Below are 19,803 nucleotides of genomic sequence, written 5' to 3'. Positions count from 1 at the left end.
AGGCTAAGTGTAAGTCCTACTGAAATGGGTGTGTACAAGTGTTGTACTGTAAAATCCAAAGTCTTTTAGTGCTACCTTCTGGAAACAGAAGAAGGGGAGACGTAGAAGATTTATCTTCGAACTTCCAGAAACAACCATTGTCTATTGTCTACTGTTTTACTGTTTTCACCTTACTCCATCGGATCGTTTTCGCAATTATTATTGTGATCTGCTGGACTTACATTCGAACAAGACTAGCTACAATCTCTAACAGGATTCTAGTACCCTTTGCAAAAACTATCAGTAAAGGAAAGAGTTTATTCACACTCCCTCTAAACTCCTTATCGATCCCCAACAAATTAAGTTCAGTTTAACAATATGTTATGTAATTATTTAATTATATATATATGTGTGTGTGTGTGTGTGTCTGTGTGTGTGTTTGAAAATGAAACAAATAGAAATATGGAGTATTTGATAATATTTAAAGGATATAACTTGTATAAGATTTTTAAAAATTGTGATCATTGATCTATATATGGGAAGATAAATGATGAAAAATATTGAATATGAGTTGGAGATACGTAGATTATCTAATCTAATAAAATAAAAAAGAGGGATAATGATTCTTTGTTATATAGGAAGTCCAAATATATGTATATGTATACGTGTGTGTGTATATATATATATAATATTTGAAATTAAAATTATATATATATTCAAATGACATATTTTGTCAAAATGGGGCAATTAGCTGTTTTTTTAATAACACAAGGATTTAGATGCTTATAAAATGTTAACAAGCCCAGGGAGGCTACGTCAACGGGTAAATATGAGGGACTAATCATAAAGGAGTTTTGATATTTTGGGTCACAAGGATTAGAAAATAAATATTATAAAGTTTGGTTAATCCTCACATGTCGAATGACCAACATACCCCTCCCAGGTCAAGATTTAAGATTTTTAACTCTCATAAAAAAAAATCGAAAAACAGAGAATTTTTTTTTTTATTTATTAAAGCTACTTTTAAAATATTACCTCAAAATGTAAATTTATGCGCATATTCTTAAAACATCGTCGATGATGTTCTAATCCAGAAACTTGTATCACTATATATATATATATATATATATATATACACACACACATAAATTTAAAATAAAAGACGAAATTAATTCTAACGTCAATCTATTGACATATAAGTCAAAACTTTGGTTAATTGACCACACATTTTTCATGAAATGATAGAATATTTGGCAAAAGAGTGGACATTTTTTATGACAACTTGGTCATGAAAATTACTAGAAAAGCATCATAACCAACACCAAAATACAGTCTAGAATTAGACCAGGACAATTTTATCATAAGTATATATTTGAAATCATACAAAAATGCATGTGAAACAATCTTATAGATTAATTTTGTGAGATATATATTCTATTTGAGTCACACATAAAAAATAATACTTTTTATATAAAAAAAGAGTTGTAGTAAAATACTATTTTTTTATAATAAATATTTGTGGTATTCTTTGTAATAAATTTGGTACAAAAACTTTTGTAAGACGTATATCTCTTTGGTTTAATTATGAAAAATATTAATTTTTATGTCAAAAGTATTATTTATTATTGTAAATATGAGCATAATTAATATGTCTCACAGATAAGTATCCGTGAGACCGTCTACAAAAGACTTACGATCAATTTGGAGACGACTGACGCATCTTAGTAGGGAAAATGCCATTTTTTTAAAATAAAAAATTTCATCTTCTTCTTAACTTTTTTAAAAACAATAAATAAGTTTTGTCTTTAATATTCTTATAATCGAAATTTATTATACACTTGTGGTTAATCTAAATCTAAGCATATTTAAATTTTTATTATTTTATTTTCTTTATTTACATTAAATATTTAAAGGAATAAAATAATTTAAACCTTATAATATGTGGCGTGACCTTATTGTCATCTTGTCGAATATGGGATCTTGGAAAACGTGTATTTATTTTATAACATAATTTAAAAAAAAAATATTTGTGGATAAATTCATTACACGTAAAAGTTTCCAGATCAAAGAAGAATTTTATTTTACTAAATCTGATACAATAAAATTCAAGCATTTGGATAATTGATGTGTTTGGAATTCATTGAGCGTACTCCTTCCGCCAATTGATTTTAATTTTCGAGAATTTCGAAGTACCAAAGGGTTTTCCAAAATTTTGAAAAAGTTTATAAAATTATAGAAATATTCTAATATTGTCAAAATTTGATGAATCTATGTCGAGAAGAAATTGATAGTAGTCTTAGTTCGAAATCCGACGTTTTGGTGGTGTAACATTAATTTTTTTGAGTTATATCATTATTATCGATTATAAACATAATATTTCAATTAAATTTTACTTTCTTGTAAAAATACCTAAAATACAATATGATAAATAAATACGATTTTAAAATTTTATTGTTTTAACCACAATATGGTACAGTAGATTATATATATATATATATAATAATTAAATAAATTTCAGCATAAAATCGTACGGCTCCCACGCTGCACAAAGTATGTATTATAAAAGACGCTCATCCTCCATTTTCTCCCACTCCATATTACTTTACCTTCCGTGAAATCTGAAGGAGAAATGTCAATGCTCAGCGACTCTCCGTCAGCTGCCGTGAGCGGTGGCGGAAGTGGCTCCCTCGGCTGTGTGGGCAGCGGCGAGATTATTCTGTTTGGTGTGAGAGTGAAAGTTGATCCCATGAGGAAGAGCGTGAGTATGAACAATCTCTCCGAATACGAGCCGGTCAATGGTGATAAGGCCAATACGAATAGCAATCCGAGAAATGATTTTACTAAGTTGGTTGTCGAGGAAGACGGCGGAGCGGCTGGCTACGCGACGGCTGATGATGCTCTGCTGCATCCGGTTCACGGGAATCGTGAGCGTAAGCGAGGTCGGATCTGTTGTTTGGTTTTGGTTTTTTAAATTTCCAGCTACTGTTTGGTGAAAATATTTGTTTATCTGTTTTTTTTTTTTTTTTTTTTTTTTGCTGATCTTCAGATTTGTGTTGTGAATGTTCTGATTATGGTTTTTGGTAGTTATTTGGTATATCAGATTTGATTTGCGCTATTTGAAATCGGTTAGTTGATAGTTTTACTAATATACTATTTCCTTTTTATTTCCCTTGTTAGGTGATGTTCAAGGTCTATTATTTTTGTTGATTTTGTTACAATCTGTCAGTCTTTAATGGACTGATCTGACGTATTGTTTGTTTGAGTTGGGTACATCTAAAGCTTGAATAAAATCTGTGTTTTATTTTTGGTGCAAGGGAAGGTAATAATTTTTTTTGATGAGAGGAAACTAAGACGGTTTGATTTTATTGTATTATTATCTGTATCGTCCTATTTGCAAGTCTTATTGTTAATTTGTTGCATCTTTTTCTTTCTTTTCTTGATTTTCATGTCTTGATTCGTTAAATATAGTTCATAATGTTATTTGTTGTGCCTTGTTTATAGGAGTCCCATGGACAGAGGAAGAACACAAGCTATTCCTTGTTGGATTGCAGAATGTTGGGAAAGGGGACTGGAGAGGAATCTCTAGAAATTATGTCAAGACTCGCACACCGACCCAAGTGGCTAGCCATGCCCAGAAATACTTTATCCGCCGGAGCAACGTCAATCGCCGCCGCCGTCGCACTAGCTTATTTGATATCACCACCGATTCGGTAATTTCTTGTAGCCTTTGTTTCTATCTGTAATCGTTTTCTGTCTATTTTACAAGGTAAAGGAAATATTGAATTTGTAAGGTTCCACCGAACTTGTTTTATTCTTTTGCCTAAAGTATATTTCCCATTTATTCGTTTTATACATAATATGGTGTTGGATCTAAGCAATTTTCTTTGAAAATGTTATTGGGAGGCAACATTTCTTGCTTTTGAGAAACATAAGAGTAAGGAGAATTTCCTGGTGCTTAGAAATGTGGTTTGCAAGTTTTTGCTTTTATTTTGGCAGAATTTCAATAAAGTTGGATGGGAAACAATGTTTCCCCACATTTTGTTTAAATGTTCTTTCAGTTAATGTGTCATTTTCTATATTCTCCTGTTGTGATAAGGTCACTGCAATGCAAACTGAAGAGGATGGTAGCCACCAAGAGCGCCCTGCTCAGCCAGTTCCACCACCAACCGCACCATCTGTGCCTTTGGCTTCCAACATGAACGGATTCTATACCGTGCCTTTCCCGGTTACTGTTGGCCCAGTTATGTTGTCAATGCAAGGTGGGAATCCAATGGAAAATCCAACTTCGTGCCAAAGTGGTCGAGTGAACAAGTCACCAGCAATGCTCCAGATGCCAACTTCTTCAATAATGATAGATCTTAACTTAAATCAGCAAGTGCCATTCGAGCCATCACCAATATCTTTGAGGTTGTCCCTCTCATACGGACAGGATCAGCTCTTAACAAGGGACAACCCAGCATTCCAGGTGATCCCAGGCTTCAAGAATGGCGATACTCTTATCACTGTCACTTGAGAGAACAAAGCACTTGTGAATTGTGATAATAATATTCGAAAACAGATAATCCATCATAGTTTAGAAAGATCTGATCAAGAAAACTAGATTATTCCGAGTATGAAAATACATTAGGCTCTTAATCCGCATAAAAATCCATCCTTTTTTTTCATTGTACAGAGCGAAAAACCATCATTTTGTCTTGTTTCTTGTTCTATGCTAATACCTTAGATTCTTGCTTGTTTCGTCTCTTCTTTCTATGTGGTTGAGAATAAAATAGAGAATTATTGGTGCCTTCTCACCTGTTGCTTTCACTTGTAGGATTTTATTCTTGATACTTAATTAGCGTAGTGTTTAGGTGCCACTTTGGGGAGATTTTTATAGCTATTACATCATTCATTGAAAGTGGATGAAATTAGGTTTCGATTTCCATTTATTGTAAAGATAAGTTATGGTAGGGCCATTACTTCCATTGGGTGGTGCCTTTCATTATCTGAGGATGCAATTGAATCACGTAATGCTTTCTTGTGTGGGTGCATTACTGCTAATCGTGCGGGGTATCCGATCGACGAGTAGGCAAGGCGCCTCCGAGTTCCGTCGAGATAGTCGTCTTTTAAAATTATTTTTGATTTTTTTTTCTAAGTATAATCAAGTTTTTGTACTATTTTTAATAAGGTTTATTGGATGACAAAGTGGTTTTGCTTCTCCAAATCAAACATGGTAACATGAAAAGGGAATCTCGTGTAAGAAGATATTTCATTATCTTCGAAAGGATGCCTTATATTTAGTGGGGGGTTTGTTGGATTCCTTAGAAATTGAGATGCACTAGGAACAAGATATCGAGAAAATTATCCACTAATTCCTTACGGATCAAATTCAACTTAGAATAAGATTGACTGATAATCAATTGTATAAACGTATCTATACTATTCTATACTATATTATTAAGTGTGAGGACATGATAATAACTACTTACAGAGGACACCGATTTTTTCTTCTAATTTCATATTTATATGATACTAATATTACATTTTTGTTTTTTGTTTTTTTTTTCAATTTCAATTATTTTTTTATTTCAACAATTTAAATATCAATTTAGTCCCTCCATAATTTGTCAAATTTCACTTTAGTTTATCGATAATGATAAAAAAAGATTGTACACAGAGTTTGAGTTCGATTGGGTAGATACATAAGTAGTTATATTTCAAGTGAGAGAAAAAAATTCCAACTCATGTAGTGATTTTTTTAAAATTTTATTTTTATCATTGATCTATATCAACACAAGTTTTTTAACATACTATTTTTTTAATATATATCATTTATCTATTAATTGTTTTTAATATTTTTTGAAAAACTAATTTTAGAGTAGTTTTTTTTTTGAGACGGTCTCACGAATCTTTATCTGTGAGACAGGTCAATCCTACCGATATTCAAAATAAAAAGTAATATTCTTAGTATAAAAAATAATATTTTTCATATATGACTCAAATAAGAGATTCGTCTAACAAAATACGACTCGTGAGACCGTCTCACACAAATTTTTGTCCTAATTTTAATATTCATATGATAAAACAAGTTTCATGATTGTTTTTAAATATTTTTATAAGATAAAGATAAAATATTAAAACTAAAAGTACTTGAGTAGGTCTCTTGTGAGACGGATCAACCCTACTGGTTCTGGTTCCAGACTACTGGTCTGATGCTACTGTTTTCGGTCTACTGGTTTTTCTGTTATCTGCTGGTTCCGGTCTACTGATTTTTTTGCCTACTGAAATTTTTTTTTATACTCATTTCAGTAGTCTATTACAGTAGCTTATTTTCAGTAGTCTATCTCAGTAACTTTCAGGACTTATTTTCAGAAGTCTATCAGAACTTATTATTTCTAGTTCCTCCTCCCCAGATTATGAAACCTGGTTTGCTCTGATACCACTTCAATGTCATGCCCCGGGACGTGGGTTAGTTGACACCGGCGTTGCTCTCAAATTTACATTCGAAAACAACAAGCCTCAGAAGTACAAAATTCAGAAACCAGTCTTTTATTCATAATATTCATTGTCTGATACAACTCAAAGAGCAAATGTTTTACAGCGGAAATGTAAAACCATACATAATAGTATCTTAACAGATGCAGCCGAAATAACATAAACTAGAATCAGAACTGAGAAATGACAATCTTCTTCACTAGCCCCAAAACTGAATCTGCTCTTCTTCTTCTAATATTTCTTTCTCGTTCTTATCTGAGATGGGTTTTAGTGGGTGAGCGATATGGTTGTTACTCAGTAAGCGGGGGCGGGAATAACTCCTAATTTTCGAAATCATTTTCATACAGAAACAAGTAATACGAATAATATACAGAAATTCTTATTTTCATAACAGAAATCAGTATTCAGAAATCAGTAATCAGTAATCAGAAATCAGAAATTTAACAAGTAAGCACTGAGCACGTTCGTGAATTTCATGGCTAAACTGATATCAGTCCCCTATATGTTTTCTCCTCTAAGGGGTGAGGCCAGTAATCAGTAATAAGTAATGTTCAGAATATATATTCCTGCCATTAGTTCACTAAGTTTCAGTTCTTCAAAAATCAGAGTTCAGAAATACTTAAAACAGAAATTATCAAACCGATTTCAAGATATTTATACATAGCCCACTTACTGTAATTTGCTTAAAGATTTTCGGTTGAAGTCTGGAAATCTACTTGCCTCGCTACTGGATTTTACAACTTCGAAAAATGCACTTTCTTAGCTCTAATTTCAAATGATAACTCAAGATTTTGGTAACCACAATTTCAGATATTGAGGGTGCTATTTATAGGCCAAAATCTGATTGTTAGCCTTCTAATGAATGACCATAATCTGCCATTAACAGCCTTTATTCCGTGTTAAATGCTTCAGTTACAAGTCATATGCTGAATTAGTAACTGTCTGCTGGAATTTTGTCTGCTGCTGGAATTCTATCTGCTGGAAAAATATCAGCTTCTGAAATATTAGCCAGTGCTGGAATTGTTAGCTTCTGCTGGAATTTTTCTTTGCTACTGAAAATTGCCAGCTGCTGAAACATACTCGCTGCTTGAAATTCAGGTTCTCACAATTACTACATTAAAATACCTATTTTGAGTTTTGATCTACTACTTTTTCAAATTTTGGTTTTAGTACTTCAAATTTGAGCCTTTTTTGGTTTCTAGACTTATTTTGTCGGAGTGCTAATGTACCACCGGAAATGGTTACGTGACATCGAAAATTGCTGATTTGTCTAATGTCGTGTCCACAAAAAATCAATAGTCAAAAATTAAATGTTAATGTACCACAAACAAAATTTGAAAATTCAGTGGACCAATTTCTAAAATAGAGCAAGCTAGAGAACTCAAATGTAAAACAAGTGGTGATAGGGCCAAATCAAATTTAGTCTTTTTGAGACGTGAACTAAATCATAATTTATGTTTGGTGTCCGATAGTAAACCTTAATATGCCCACTTAATTGAATGTATTTTATATGTGCAAGATATTTATCAATTTAAAAATTGGTTCAAATTTAAAACTGTAAATGAGGTAATTTATTAATGCAGGGATTATATATCTGATTGGATACTTATTAATTAATGAGGAATAATATATAGATTATGATAATTTGATTGTTAATATCTGATTGGTTAAAATTAAATTAACTCACATGTAAAGATAATAAGTAATATGAATAGCACAATCTTCAAAAACTCTAATAAAATATTTTTTATAATCACTTTTTGAAATTTTGAACTAACTAATTCAAAGTAAAAATAAAACACATAATTACTGTTTTAAATGTATTTTGGAAACAATAAAATTTTATTTGGAAATTGTTTTTAAAAACATAAAATTATATATATCAGATAGATACATTTTAGAAGAAGAGCAGACTTAAGAGAATAAAGCCGAGATATATAATTGTCATATTTATTTTTATTTTTTTTGTGCGTTGAATAAGTTAATATTAAATACATTAAATATATGGGAGTTTCAAATACATAAAATACAACATAGATGAAAGCAAAAATCTCAAATTTTTTATATATTTTTTAAATCTAAAATCAACACTATTTTATTTTTATAATGCATTTATGATCAATATTAGTTTGGTTCTCAATTTTCCACTTTGCATTTTGTTACAATCTTATTATAAAAAATCTTTGCCCAATTATAAGGGAAAATAATTTTAGTCCATTAATTTTTTATATTCTGATTTTTGATCCACTTTTGATAATTTCAATAGTTTTTTAAAATAATTTTTAAACAACTCATTTTAATATCTATAACATAATATTTAGTCACCAAATATCTTGAGAGGATTTATACGTTCGAACAAATCTTGTATTTATTTTATCATATTATAAACCTTACATCGTCGAAATTAAAACATGTCATTATTTTTTTTTTGTCATAAAATTTTAAAATCTAATTATACGTGAAAATTAATTATAATCCAAAAATGTGTTCATCAAATAGCTAGGAAGCGTGATCGTATATCAATACTTGATTGCATCAAATTTACAGAGAGGGCTTGCACATTCCAATGTTGCAGCCAATTTTCCATGCAATACACATGATGTCCATGCCCGCAATCCAGACTAGCAATCTTCTCCTTATGCTCATCCTTTTCGCATACCACGCATATCTTGTCGACGTTTTTCGCGTAGTTATATGTATCCCCATCAATTTCAGAGAACAAACACCCATTCACAAACTGATTTTTTGGATTCGCAAGCAGCTGATTAATCTTGAAGTTTTCACTTGCAGCACGACCAAACAGATTGAAATAAGTGTACTCCTGATTAATGTTCCACAAATGTCGGGGACGAGACCAATCAATCTCATCAGATTGTTCGTAATAGAAAGGAACTTGATCGTAAGAGGCAGCGAAGTTTGTCAAAAGGTTCGGAAAAGAATCAGAAACCTGCGGTGATCGTTAGTTGGAAGCCATTTGCAACAGTTGATAGAACGCAAATTTGTAGCAGTGTGTTTTTCGATGGAAGAAAATATTGAGAATGGTTGGATGAGGAGAGATTAAAGTTAGATACAAGTATTTATAGAACACAAAGTTACCATAATTAGGAATTGGATAAAAGGAAGAAATCTATGAGGAATAGGATTCTAATGGCTGATTAAATTGTAAATAAGGTAAATAAATAATCCAGAGAGTTTAAAAAAAGCATATTTGTAGAGATCTGATTATGAGAATTTGATTGTTAATATCTGATTGGATAAACACAAATTTAACTCACATGTAAAGGTAATATAAAATCTGAATAGCACTAACTTCACAAAATCTGATAAGATATTTCTAATGATAACTAACTAATTCAAAATAAAATAGAACACGCTGCTATATATACAGGGGAAAAATAGATGATTATGTTTTGATTTTGTTTTTGTTTTTTTAAAAATTATACTTATGAAATGTTATAAAGAAGATAATTACTTTATTAAAAGTATCTTGAAAATAATAAAGTTTTATATGGGAGTTTTAAAAAATATAAAATTTTATAGGCCGCATGACCATTGAAAAAATATATATACACATCAATTTAATAAATCCACGGCAAAATAATTAATTTACAAGATAATATGTAGTTATTTTAGAATACATATTCCAATTTTTATTTTACGTAAATGCATATTTATAGATTTATTATATTTATAATATTATTTCTGAGCTACCAATTACTCATAATGTCCAAGCAAATTCATCGTATATGCTCCAATCTATATAAAAATCGAACTAAACAACAAAATCGAGCTTTATATTTTCCAAAAATCATGAAAACATTCAGTACCATTAATGAAACATAGAATTTTAAATTTCTAACAATTTATGTAACCATGTCAAGATGCATATCAGTCATGAGGCAGCGCAATTGCGTTACAGAGAGGGCAAACATTCTTCCGTTGCAGCCACCGTTTGATGCAATGTATGTGATATTCATGGCCGCAGTTCAGAGTAGCAATCGTCTCACCGTCGTTTTCGCATTCGTACAAACCATCATGGCAAACGACGCATATATTGTCTTGTATCTGATCGTCCTCCCTACTTCTCCTCGTTTTCAAGTCTTTGTATCTTTCGTCGTCTTGCGATCTATTCTGATCAACTATGTAGTCGGGGGCTGTAGCAGTTTCTTGAACATCATCATCTGAGAACCATTCCCAATCCTCAAATTCTTCCACAAGATCAAAATCATCGATGATCAGGTGATGATCGATTTCCTGAAAATTCGCGGCGTGTGGATTGAAAGACGAAGTAGTATGCATCGGATTGATGGTGGAATTATAAACAGGATAAGAAATTCTTCCAGCATGGCCAAGCATATTCAAGTAAAGTTGCTCTTGATGAATGTTCCACTGCAGAGAACTCGTGGGAGCATGATTCATGTAGTAACTATCATAAGTCGGATCCGGATATCGGCCGGGGTTGTTGGTATGGTATCGCACCACCATGTCGACCACTGACGACGGAGCAATCCTCCGCAAGTCACTAAACGGAATCTGAAAGTAAGCGGGAAGATAATCCATTGCTTGCGGCTGAGAGAGGGATGCCATTTGAAGCAGGGTGTGTTTTCTTGAATGGTCGGATGGGAGATTTACGTGAGATATAAGCTACTATTTATTGAACACAATGTTATCATAATTAGGATACGATAGGATAGAATACCTTTAGAAATGGGATTTTAATTCTTTTAAATAAGGTAATTAATTAATGAAGGCAGTTATAAAAATCAAATTTTTTATCATGTATATAGATCTCGTACGTGTGATCTCTAACACGATAACTTGAGGAATGACTCAAATTTTTTACAATCTCGACTGATATATTTAACCATTCAAAGATGAAGATGAATTAATATATATATATATATATATATATATATATATTATGAGCATCATTGAATTTTCAAAACGATGAACCTTTGAATATATTATATATTTCATTTTACAAATAAAACTTTGCGAAATTTTGTTTTCCAAAAATATTTCACAACCAACCGAATACTATCCTTTGAATCTAACAACATGTTTGCCACTCTTCCTCGTACAGACACAGGTGCCACAAAGAAGGACAAATTTAGAGATCTAGTATGATTCTAATAGATTATGGGAATTTGATTGTTAATATCTGATTGGATGAAATTAAATTAACTCATGTAAAAAGATAATAAATAATATGAATCAATGTTTTTATAACGGACTGATAATTGATAAGGTCTATCTTAAAAAAACGGTCAAATAAGTTGGACGGGTTTAATCGGATGGTCGAACATGAATCTTGTTAAATTTTTTTTTCAATTTAAGAGCGGTTTTTAACCGCTCCATCACTTTTACCACCGGTTGCAAAATCGCTCCTCTCATTGACGCCCATATGAATATTATTATAAAATAAATAATAATATATTTTATATTTTAAAACCTAAAAGATATATTTAAATATACCAAAAAATATATTTACCAAAATTTTAAAACTAAATAACTATATACATATATTCAAAATACCAATTATTGTTATATTTATTTTTTGAAACAAAAACAATACATTAAATAAACAACAGTACTACTAAAATAATATTTTAACGAAATTCAAAGTTCAAATAATCATTTATATATCTCTAACAAAATATTAAATTCAAGATTTAATTTTTTTAAAAAAAAACTATTAAACAATTTTTGGGCTATGACCGGATCGGACTCGTGATCGGTTCTCGATCAAATCGTTTGGTCCAGTACGATTTTTAAAACACTATTATAATATGAATAGCAAAAGCTTCAAAAAATCTAATTAACTATTTCTAACAATCACTTTTATTTTTTTTAACTTTCAAAATTCAAGGTAAAAATAAAACACATAATTATTGTATTAAAAGTAAATTGAAAATAATAAATTTTTATATGGGAGTTTTTAAAACAGAAATTATATATATAAGATATAACTATTTCTATTTTTAATAAGTTTCCTGGTAATAAAGCCAAAAAATTTGATATCATTATCTGTTTTTATTTTACTTATATTAAAATGTCAAGTTTTTGTTCATTTAGCACAATTGATATAATGATGCTTTCTAAGCAGAAAGATCATAGGTTCAGCTCTAACTCGGTCCATTTTATTGAACAACTCCCATTTTAATTTTTTCTTTTTTCTAAATTTATATTTCAAAATTTCAGTTTATTCCCTCACTATTTTTCACAATTACGGTATGACCCTAATTAAAATAAATCAAATTAAACTTAATATCTGCTTAGATGTAAAATAGACAGTAAATAAGCAAGACAAGTATTTGTTTCTGGAAATTCGAAAACTAAGCTTTTACATATCTTATTCTTATGTTTTCAGAAGGATTTTTATTGTAATATTTTATTATCTTCGAGTCAAATCTTTCATCTTAACTAGGAATATTAAGTTAACTTATATCTGATAAGTATATTATCAATGACATAAGCTAATACTAATTGTTTCTGTTTTACGTAATATAATTCCACAAAATTCTAACAAGTAGTACAATATACTTGTTGAATGAAATTTTTCGAGAAAATTTCCAAAATAAAATAAATGAATAACTCAAACAGCTTTTATTGATTTCGAAGAGAAAAGACGTACAATCAATATTTGAACCATAATTTAAAAAAATAGATTGGTTATCCTTATTGTAATCGTTGATCAAGACAAACAAAATGGTTTAGAACAATCTAAAATGATAAGGATAAATTAACTAGACTGAAAGTAGCATCACTTAATAAATTTCAAGTGTTTCTGTGCAATACAAAGGTCGAACAAGATTTTTTGAGAAATTTATTTTTGATATAGATTATAAGCTCATGTGATGAGTAGACATGTCAAAATGGGTTGACGGGACGGGCCAGCCCGCCACCCGCCGCAACCCGCCATTAAACGGGCGGGGCGGGCCAGCGCACCATTTTGGCGGGCCTCTAAATGGTCAACCCAGCCCAACCCACCTTGGGCCGCAGGTTAGACGGGCCGACCCGCTTATTTTTTTTTAAAAAAATACTAAACATATTTCAGTCAAATAGTTTCATAAAATAATTGAAATAAGAAATTAAGAAAGCATACAATATAATCCATAAAAAGTAAAGTGTTTAAACCAAACATGAAGATTGAGACATGGAAGAGAACATAAAGTCGAGGAAAGATACGGTTGTAAATTTTAAAAAATATTATGTTTTCAACAATACACATAATTAGCAAACCTCCGTCGGGTCCACAAAATTTCACTGCAGCTCGTCGGAGTTCAAGCGAAACCACTATTGGGTTCACAAATAACTGCTATGCTTAAAAATTATTTAAAGATTCATGAATAAAATTTACAGGAATTTCTTTCCTTTTGTTTTCTTTATGTATATTTGTAAATTTATCTTTTTTTATTTTCTCTATGCATATTTGTTGTAAGAGTAAATTATCAATAAATTTGTTCTAAGAGTAAATTATCAATATATTTGTTCTGAGACATGGAGGCGCATGAAACTTATTCCAATTTTTCTATAAAACTTAAAACTTAAAAATATAAAATGTTATCCTAATTTGGCGGGCCAGCCCGCCCCGTTTGGGTTTGACCCGTCTTGGGCCGCAACCCAAACGGGCTCAGCCCATTTGGCCCGCCTCCAAACGGGCTGCTATTTTATCAACCCAACCCGTTCAATTTTTATAGCGGGGCGGGCCGGTCCGACGGGCCTAACTCAATTTGACAAGTCTAGTGATGAGGTTCATGGGAAATTTTGCGGAATCTAATTCCGAATTTCTTACGCAAAGTTGTGAATTCTACAAGATTTTCAAAATTAATTTGAACAAAACATAGGCGGCTTACGCAATTTATAAAAAAAATAGGTACGAAGGCATCCGTCATCGGCGCTTAGGTGCTTGGTGCTCGACAGATGGATGCTGAGACGCTTGTCTTGCTCAAATTCTTCTGAATTTTTTCCAACCGGATTATGAACCTGACGTTCTTATACCACTTAAATTTCATACTCCGAGATCGAGGTGGGTTAACATTTCATCTAATTTATCTCAATTCTTATCCGAGAGAGAGAGTAAGAGGTAAGTGTTTGAGAAAACATTTAGCAAGTGAGAGCCGATCACGCACAACAAATACATACATATATGTATACGAAATCATAATTTCAATCATAATCATATTGGATCTTATACAAGAAAAATACAAACATCGAACTAAACATCATCTCATTTTTCCGTGGTCTACTGAGCAGTCCTCTATACGTTACACCTCTAAGGGTAAACAGTTATCATATCAAACCGTATCAGGGTCATATCAAATCAAATATAAGAATTTCCTTTGCCATTTCTAACTCAAATCATTAAAGTGCATTCAAATAAATGAAACATGCTTTCAAATATCATATATAATATCAAATATAAAACAGATTCACATAACATATCAAGTTAAGATATGATTTTCAGGACACAAAATAGTATATTATGAATGGTGAAGATCGGAATTGACATAATTTATGTTTGAAAGTATCACTCGAAAATGGACAAAATCTTGTTGCTGTAAACTTCAAAAATATAAGAACTTTGGTATTGGGAATGCTTTGATGCATAATTTTGTGTCCCGTGGCAGCTGGTGTAGCTCGAAAATTATAAATTGTTTGATATAGTATTGTGTGACTTTTGTTTATCTTAAAGCCTCTAATTATAGGCTTCAAGAGTGAGCTGAAAAGTCATCCATTCATCTTTTATCTAAAAAATTTGTAATTTATTGTGCCATTATTTTTCAGGTCTTGACAATGTACATTTTATGATATGTTATTTGCACGCTTTTATTTTTATTCATTTTGATTAATTCACGATTTTAGTTCATTAATTTCATTTTTTTTTTAATTTTACTCATTTTTCATCAGAGTGCTGACATTACATAGGATATGTCAGCAATGTCCAACATCATGACAACAATTTTCTGTGACACATCATCGTTTGATGGTGCCATTTTATCATTCTCTGGTGCCATGACAACATTTAGCTGAAAAATAACTAGAAAAAAATACAATTTAGTAGACTGAAACGTAAATTGAACGAAAATATGATGAAAAAAATGTAACTCTCCCTAACGAAATCAGACTATGTTTCCCTTTCTTTCTCTTCGTTTTTTATTGAAGTTCTCTCTTCATGTTTGTTTTAAGAAAATTTCAGTAAATCGCTGTAGGTATCCATGAGAAAACTTCCATCCATAAAATCAAATTGCTGTAGGCTTGTAAAATTTTGGAAATCTAACAAGTCAAAATTCCTGTCCAGCTAAATTAATTACACTCGAGCAATTAAATTTTGGAAATCTCGTTTCTTTTTTTCTCTGGTAGCATCGAGTAGATGAAGAATATTAGTCTGTGTAATTTGAAAATGACATGCAAACTTTATAATTTGATGACTCGATTCCCAGCTCGGTCCTCGTTAGAAATTTTTCTCAATCTATGGAAATTGATAAATATTTACATTGAGACTGGATCTTGTAGCACGCTCGATCGTGGTAAATGACTAGTTTTTGTTAAGTTTTAACTATTAGAAAGTATTTGTTACTTCAATGCAAGATTAAAATAATTACCCTTGATCAAACTTGTAAATCTAATTAAAGTACAAGTCTCATTTTCTTTATATTTAGAAAGCATTCAATATGTGACATCTAATTGTTAATCAACTAAGATTGGATCTATATTTAACCAAATAACTCATCCAATTCAAACCTGACTCAAGAGAATGCTCTTTCAACAAGTATATACTAGTGAACGAGGCACAAAATATGTGTGTTGGATCATAACATATTTTATAAAGAAAGATTCGATATTTATTTTTTCATTAAAAAAATGAAGAAGAAGAAGTCTGTTGCACTTGTTTTATAAGTAGCAACAGTTATAGCATGAAAAGCAATGTAACTGAAGTTATTATTTTTTTTTATTTTTCAAATTAGGGAAAAAAATGAATATCAGATGCATTTGATCATGCAATACTAGTTATCATGCATTTCTTGCCTCGAAGTCACACCACTACCTTATAATTGCATTCTTTTGGTCCTTTCGAAATTCTAACATCAAATAATTCTTAAAATTCCAATATTAAATTTAGTCTTTAGTATAGGATAAAATATGGTGAAAAATCAGCTTTCCATGAAAAGGGGTCCTTGGAATAATGAAGATGATGAGAATGAAAGCTTTGTTAGAAAAGACCAAAAGCTAGAGACATGTAACCCGGCAAGCTTCTCCAAGAGATCAGGTACATTTTCATGATTCATCTTCATTTCGATTAAATGAGATAGAACCGGAAATTTGTCCACGAAAACTTAACGACGCAGATGAATTAATCGGAGTTAGCTTGATATATAATTTAAATTTGAAATTATCCAATTCCTGTCTATGTGCTCAAGTATGCGCTCTCGAGCTTCAATACCATGAATTATATATTTTAATCATATATTTAAAACTGTTAATTGTCCCACGTCGGTTGGATAAATAACCTGGGAGTTGTATATATGGGCTTGGATAATCCTCCCCCCTTGAGCTAGCTTTTGAGGTTGAGTTAGGTCCAAGTGCCAATCTTAACATGGTATCAGAGCCCGGGTTCCACCGTTATGTGTTGAACTGCCTATAATTAGGCCACCTGTTCTGTCCATAATTGAGTCATTTGTAAACTTCATGCTCCAGATGTTCATTCCTGAGCGTGAGAGGGGTATGTTAATTGTCCCACATCGGTTGGATAAATAACGTGGGAGTTGTATATATGGGCTTGGACAATCCCCCCTTTTTGAGCTAGCTTTTGGGGTTGAGTTAGGTTCAATTGTCAATCTTAACAAAAACTCAAACCTGAGTCGTCAATTCTTGAATCTGAGCTCGATACTAATATCAAAAATCAAACTGAAACTCACATTTTTTGTTCTAGCAAGATAGTCCCTTCAAACCCCCAAAAAATTCATTCTTCAAGCTACGAAATTAAGAATATCAATACCGGACATGAAAGTAGTTTGATGTTGAGCTTGAGAGATGAAAGTTACTATTTCAAAGATTTATTTTATTATTGGTAAAACTGTATTTCCCATCATATATATTTCATGTTTTGTGATTTCTGTACGTTGTGTTATCAAATTTGGTTTTAGTCGTGTCTCATTTATTTTTGACAATTTTGATAATTTCTTTCCCGATTTTAGTAATTTTTTCATAAAAGTTCTTAATTGCACTAGACACGTCAGTGCCACGTTAATAAAAGTCTAAAAGTGCTATAAAAAAACATAGCAGACTAAACTGAAATTTGATAACATAAAAGACTAAAATAATAAAAAAAATACTAACATGTATAACCAAATTTACAATTTTACCTTAATTTTTTAAATAGTTTTAAAGATGGTTTAATGTGTACAAAATTCGTGGCAAGAAATTTTGTCAGGATTGAGAAGTAGTAGTGGGAAAATTAGCAGGCAAAGGTGGAGTAATGAAGAGAAAGGAGTGGATCCAAGGGATAACAATTTCACCCCTCAAGAGGAGGAGTTTGTCATTAAGCTGCATGCGGCCATTGGTAGCAGGTAATTCGGAACTCTTTTTCATCCAAAATTTGACAAAATAAATTGAGTTTTTATAATCAAATTATTTCGAGGCAAAATAATATTTTTGGTCAACTAATTTATTCAATTTCGAGTTTTGATCGATTAAGTTTTCAAATTTTGTTTTGTTATACTGACTTATTTTTTGGTTATTTTTATCCAATTGATGACTTGACGTCAAACAAGCCATAAATTTTTGATGTCATGTCAGTATTTTTCTATGTTATGTCAGCATTTTCCTATGATACACCAAATCTTCGGAAAAATAGAACTTAAGCAAAAAAATTAATAATAAAAATAAAATAATAAAATCGATGCTATTACACTAAAATCAAACTTTGAAAAGTATATATATATAATTTTGATATTGTACAATAATCTGATCTATAAGTTTAATCCAGAGTAATTTAGTATATTTATCGGGTATAATGCATTTTATGATCCAAAATTTATAATGAATGTTGCAACCATTTGCATGCAACACCTGAAATTATACAATTCCATTATCCGCAGATGGCCCATAATAGCACAACAACTGCCGGGGCGAACCGAAATCGACGTGAAAATCCTATGGAACAGCAAACTAAGAAAGAAGCTATCTGCAATGGGAATCGATCCCGTTACGCATAAACCTTTCTCCCAAATCCTTGCAGATTATGGAAACATTGCTGCTTTCCCTAAAGACCGAGTACAAATCGCCCTAGATTCGGCCAGGAATCCGTTCATCTTGAAACAAGAACAACCACAAAGACATCAACAGAGTACTTTTGATTTTTGCTCCCCAATTTGTGCCATAAATATGGTCACAGATACCTCAAAGTACACGAACACATCTAATTGTAACATGGCGCAAACTCTTACAACGGATCATGTTTCTTCATCTGAAATATCGTCTTCATTGGATCGCGAATTATCGAGCTTCTGTTGGAGTGATTTTCTTCTTGATGATGAGCTCTTGACATCAAATGAAGAGGGTGATAAAAAAAATCTGGGAATACTCGAACAAAAATGTGATGCAATTGCGGATTTTGGAGGAAATGGGATGAGACTGATCAACAATGGGTTCGAAGCATCATCGTCATCTTCCAATGGTTCGTTTGTGGAAGCCATGATCGAGCATCAAGATGAGATCATTTTCTCGCAGTTCCCTGGATTTTACGAAGAACCATTTAATCTATGAAATAATTATGATTATTCAGTAAATTATTAAAATTTGGGAATTATTAGTAATTGATGCTTTTTAATATAATGATATTTGGTTTGATTAGTGAAATATTTTGGATTTCTTAAATAAATATTGATGTCATTTTTATTTAGCACGAGAAATAAATTTATAATCCAGAGCCCATAGTAGAAAGACCTTTATTTTCTTTCTTGTTTATTCCATTAACTTTTTCAAATCTATAACTCGCTTTTGTATTTGTAATATTTCATAACTATTTTCTGTAAATTCATTAGGGTATAATATGGTTAATAAATTAGTAAACTATACATGATCGAGTTAAAAAGATTGCATTTAAATTCAATATAGATACACACTTTTGTTTTCAAGATTATATAATTTTAAAAAAAAATTATATTACGCATACCGATTCTAATTGTCTCTAAATTATTTTAGAATAAGTATCTTGTGAGACGATCTCACGAATTTTATTTGTGAGACGGGTCAATCCTACCGATATTCACAATAAAAAATAATACTCTTAGAATAAAAAATAATATTTTTTCATAAATGACCCAAATAAAAAATTTGTCTCACAAA

The 19,803-nt window shown here is 31.2% G+C and overlaps 2 protein-coding genes across 2 annotated transcripts; both read left to right on the top strand.

The window, feature by feature from the left end:
• Positions 1 to 2,563: 2,563 nt before the first annotated feature.
• LOC142529071 (transcription factor MYB1R1-like) lies at positions 2,564 to 4,766 on the top strand. The gene is made up of 3 exons (XM_075634462.1): positions 2,564 to 2,918; positions 3,481 to 3,689; positions 4,076 to 4,766. Exons 1-3 carry the CDS (start codon positions 2,609 to 2,611, stop codon positions 4,490 to 4,492), a joined length of 936 nt encoding a protein of 311 aa, XP_075490577.1. The 5' UTR covers positions 2,564 to 2,608; the 3' UTR covers positions 4,493 to 4,766.
• An 11,830-nt stretch (positions 4,767 to 16,596) lies between these two features.
• Positions 16,597 to 19,221, top strand: LOC142528341 (transcription factor MYB92-like). The gene is made up of 3 exons (XM_075633384.1): positions 16,597 to 16,723; positions 17,888 to 18,023; positions 18,555 to 19,221. Exons 1-3 carry the CDS (start codon positions 16,597 to 16,599, stop codon positions 19,219 to 19,221), a joined length of 930 nt encoding a protein of 309 aa, XP_075489499.1.
• Positions 19,222 to 19,803: the final 582 nt, after the last annotated feature.

This window comes from Primulina tabacum, chromosome 16 (genome assembly GCF_025594145.1).
Source record: "Primulina tabacum isolate GXHZ01 chromosome 16, ASM2559414v2, whole genome shotgun sequence".
Classification (NCBI taxonomy): domain Eukaryota; kingdom Viridiplantae; phylum Streptophyta; class Magnoliopsida; order Lamiales; family Gesneriaceae; genus Primulina; species Primulina tabacum.
The sequence above is the reverse complement of the archived record's forward strand: the minus strand, read 5'-3'. Positions and strand labels throughout refer to the sequence as shown.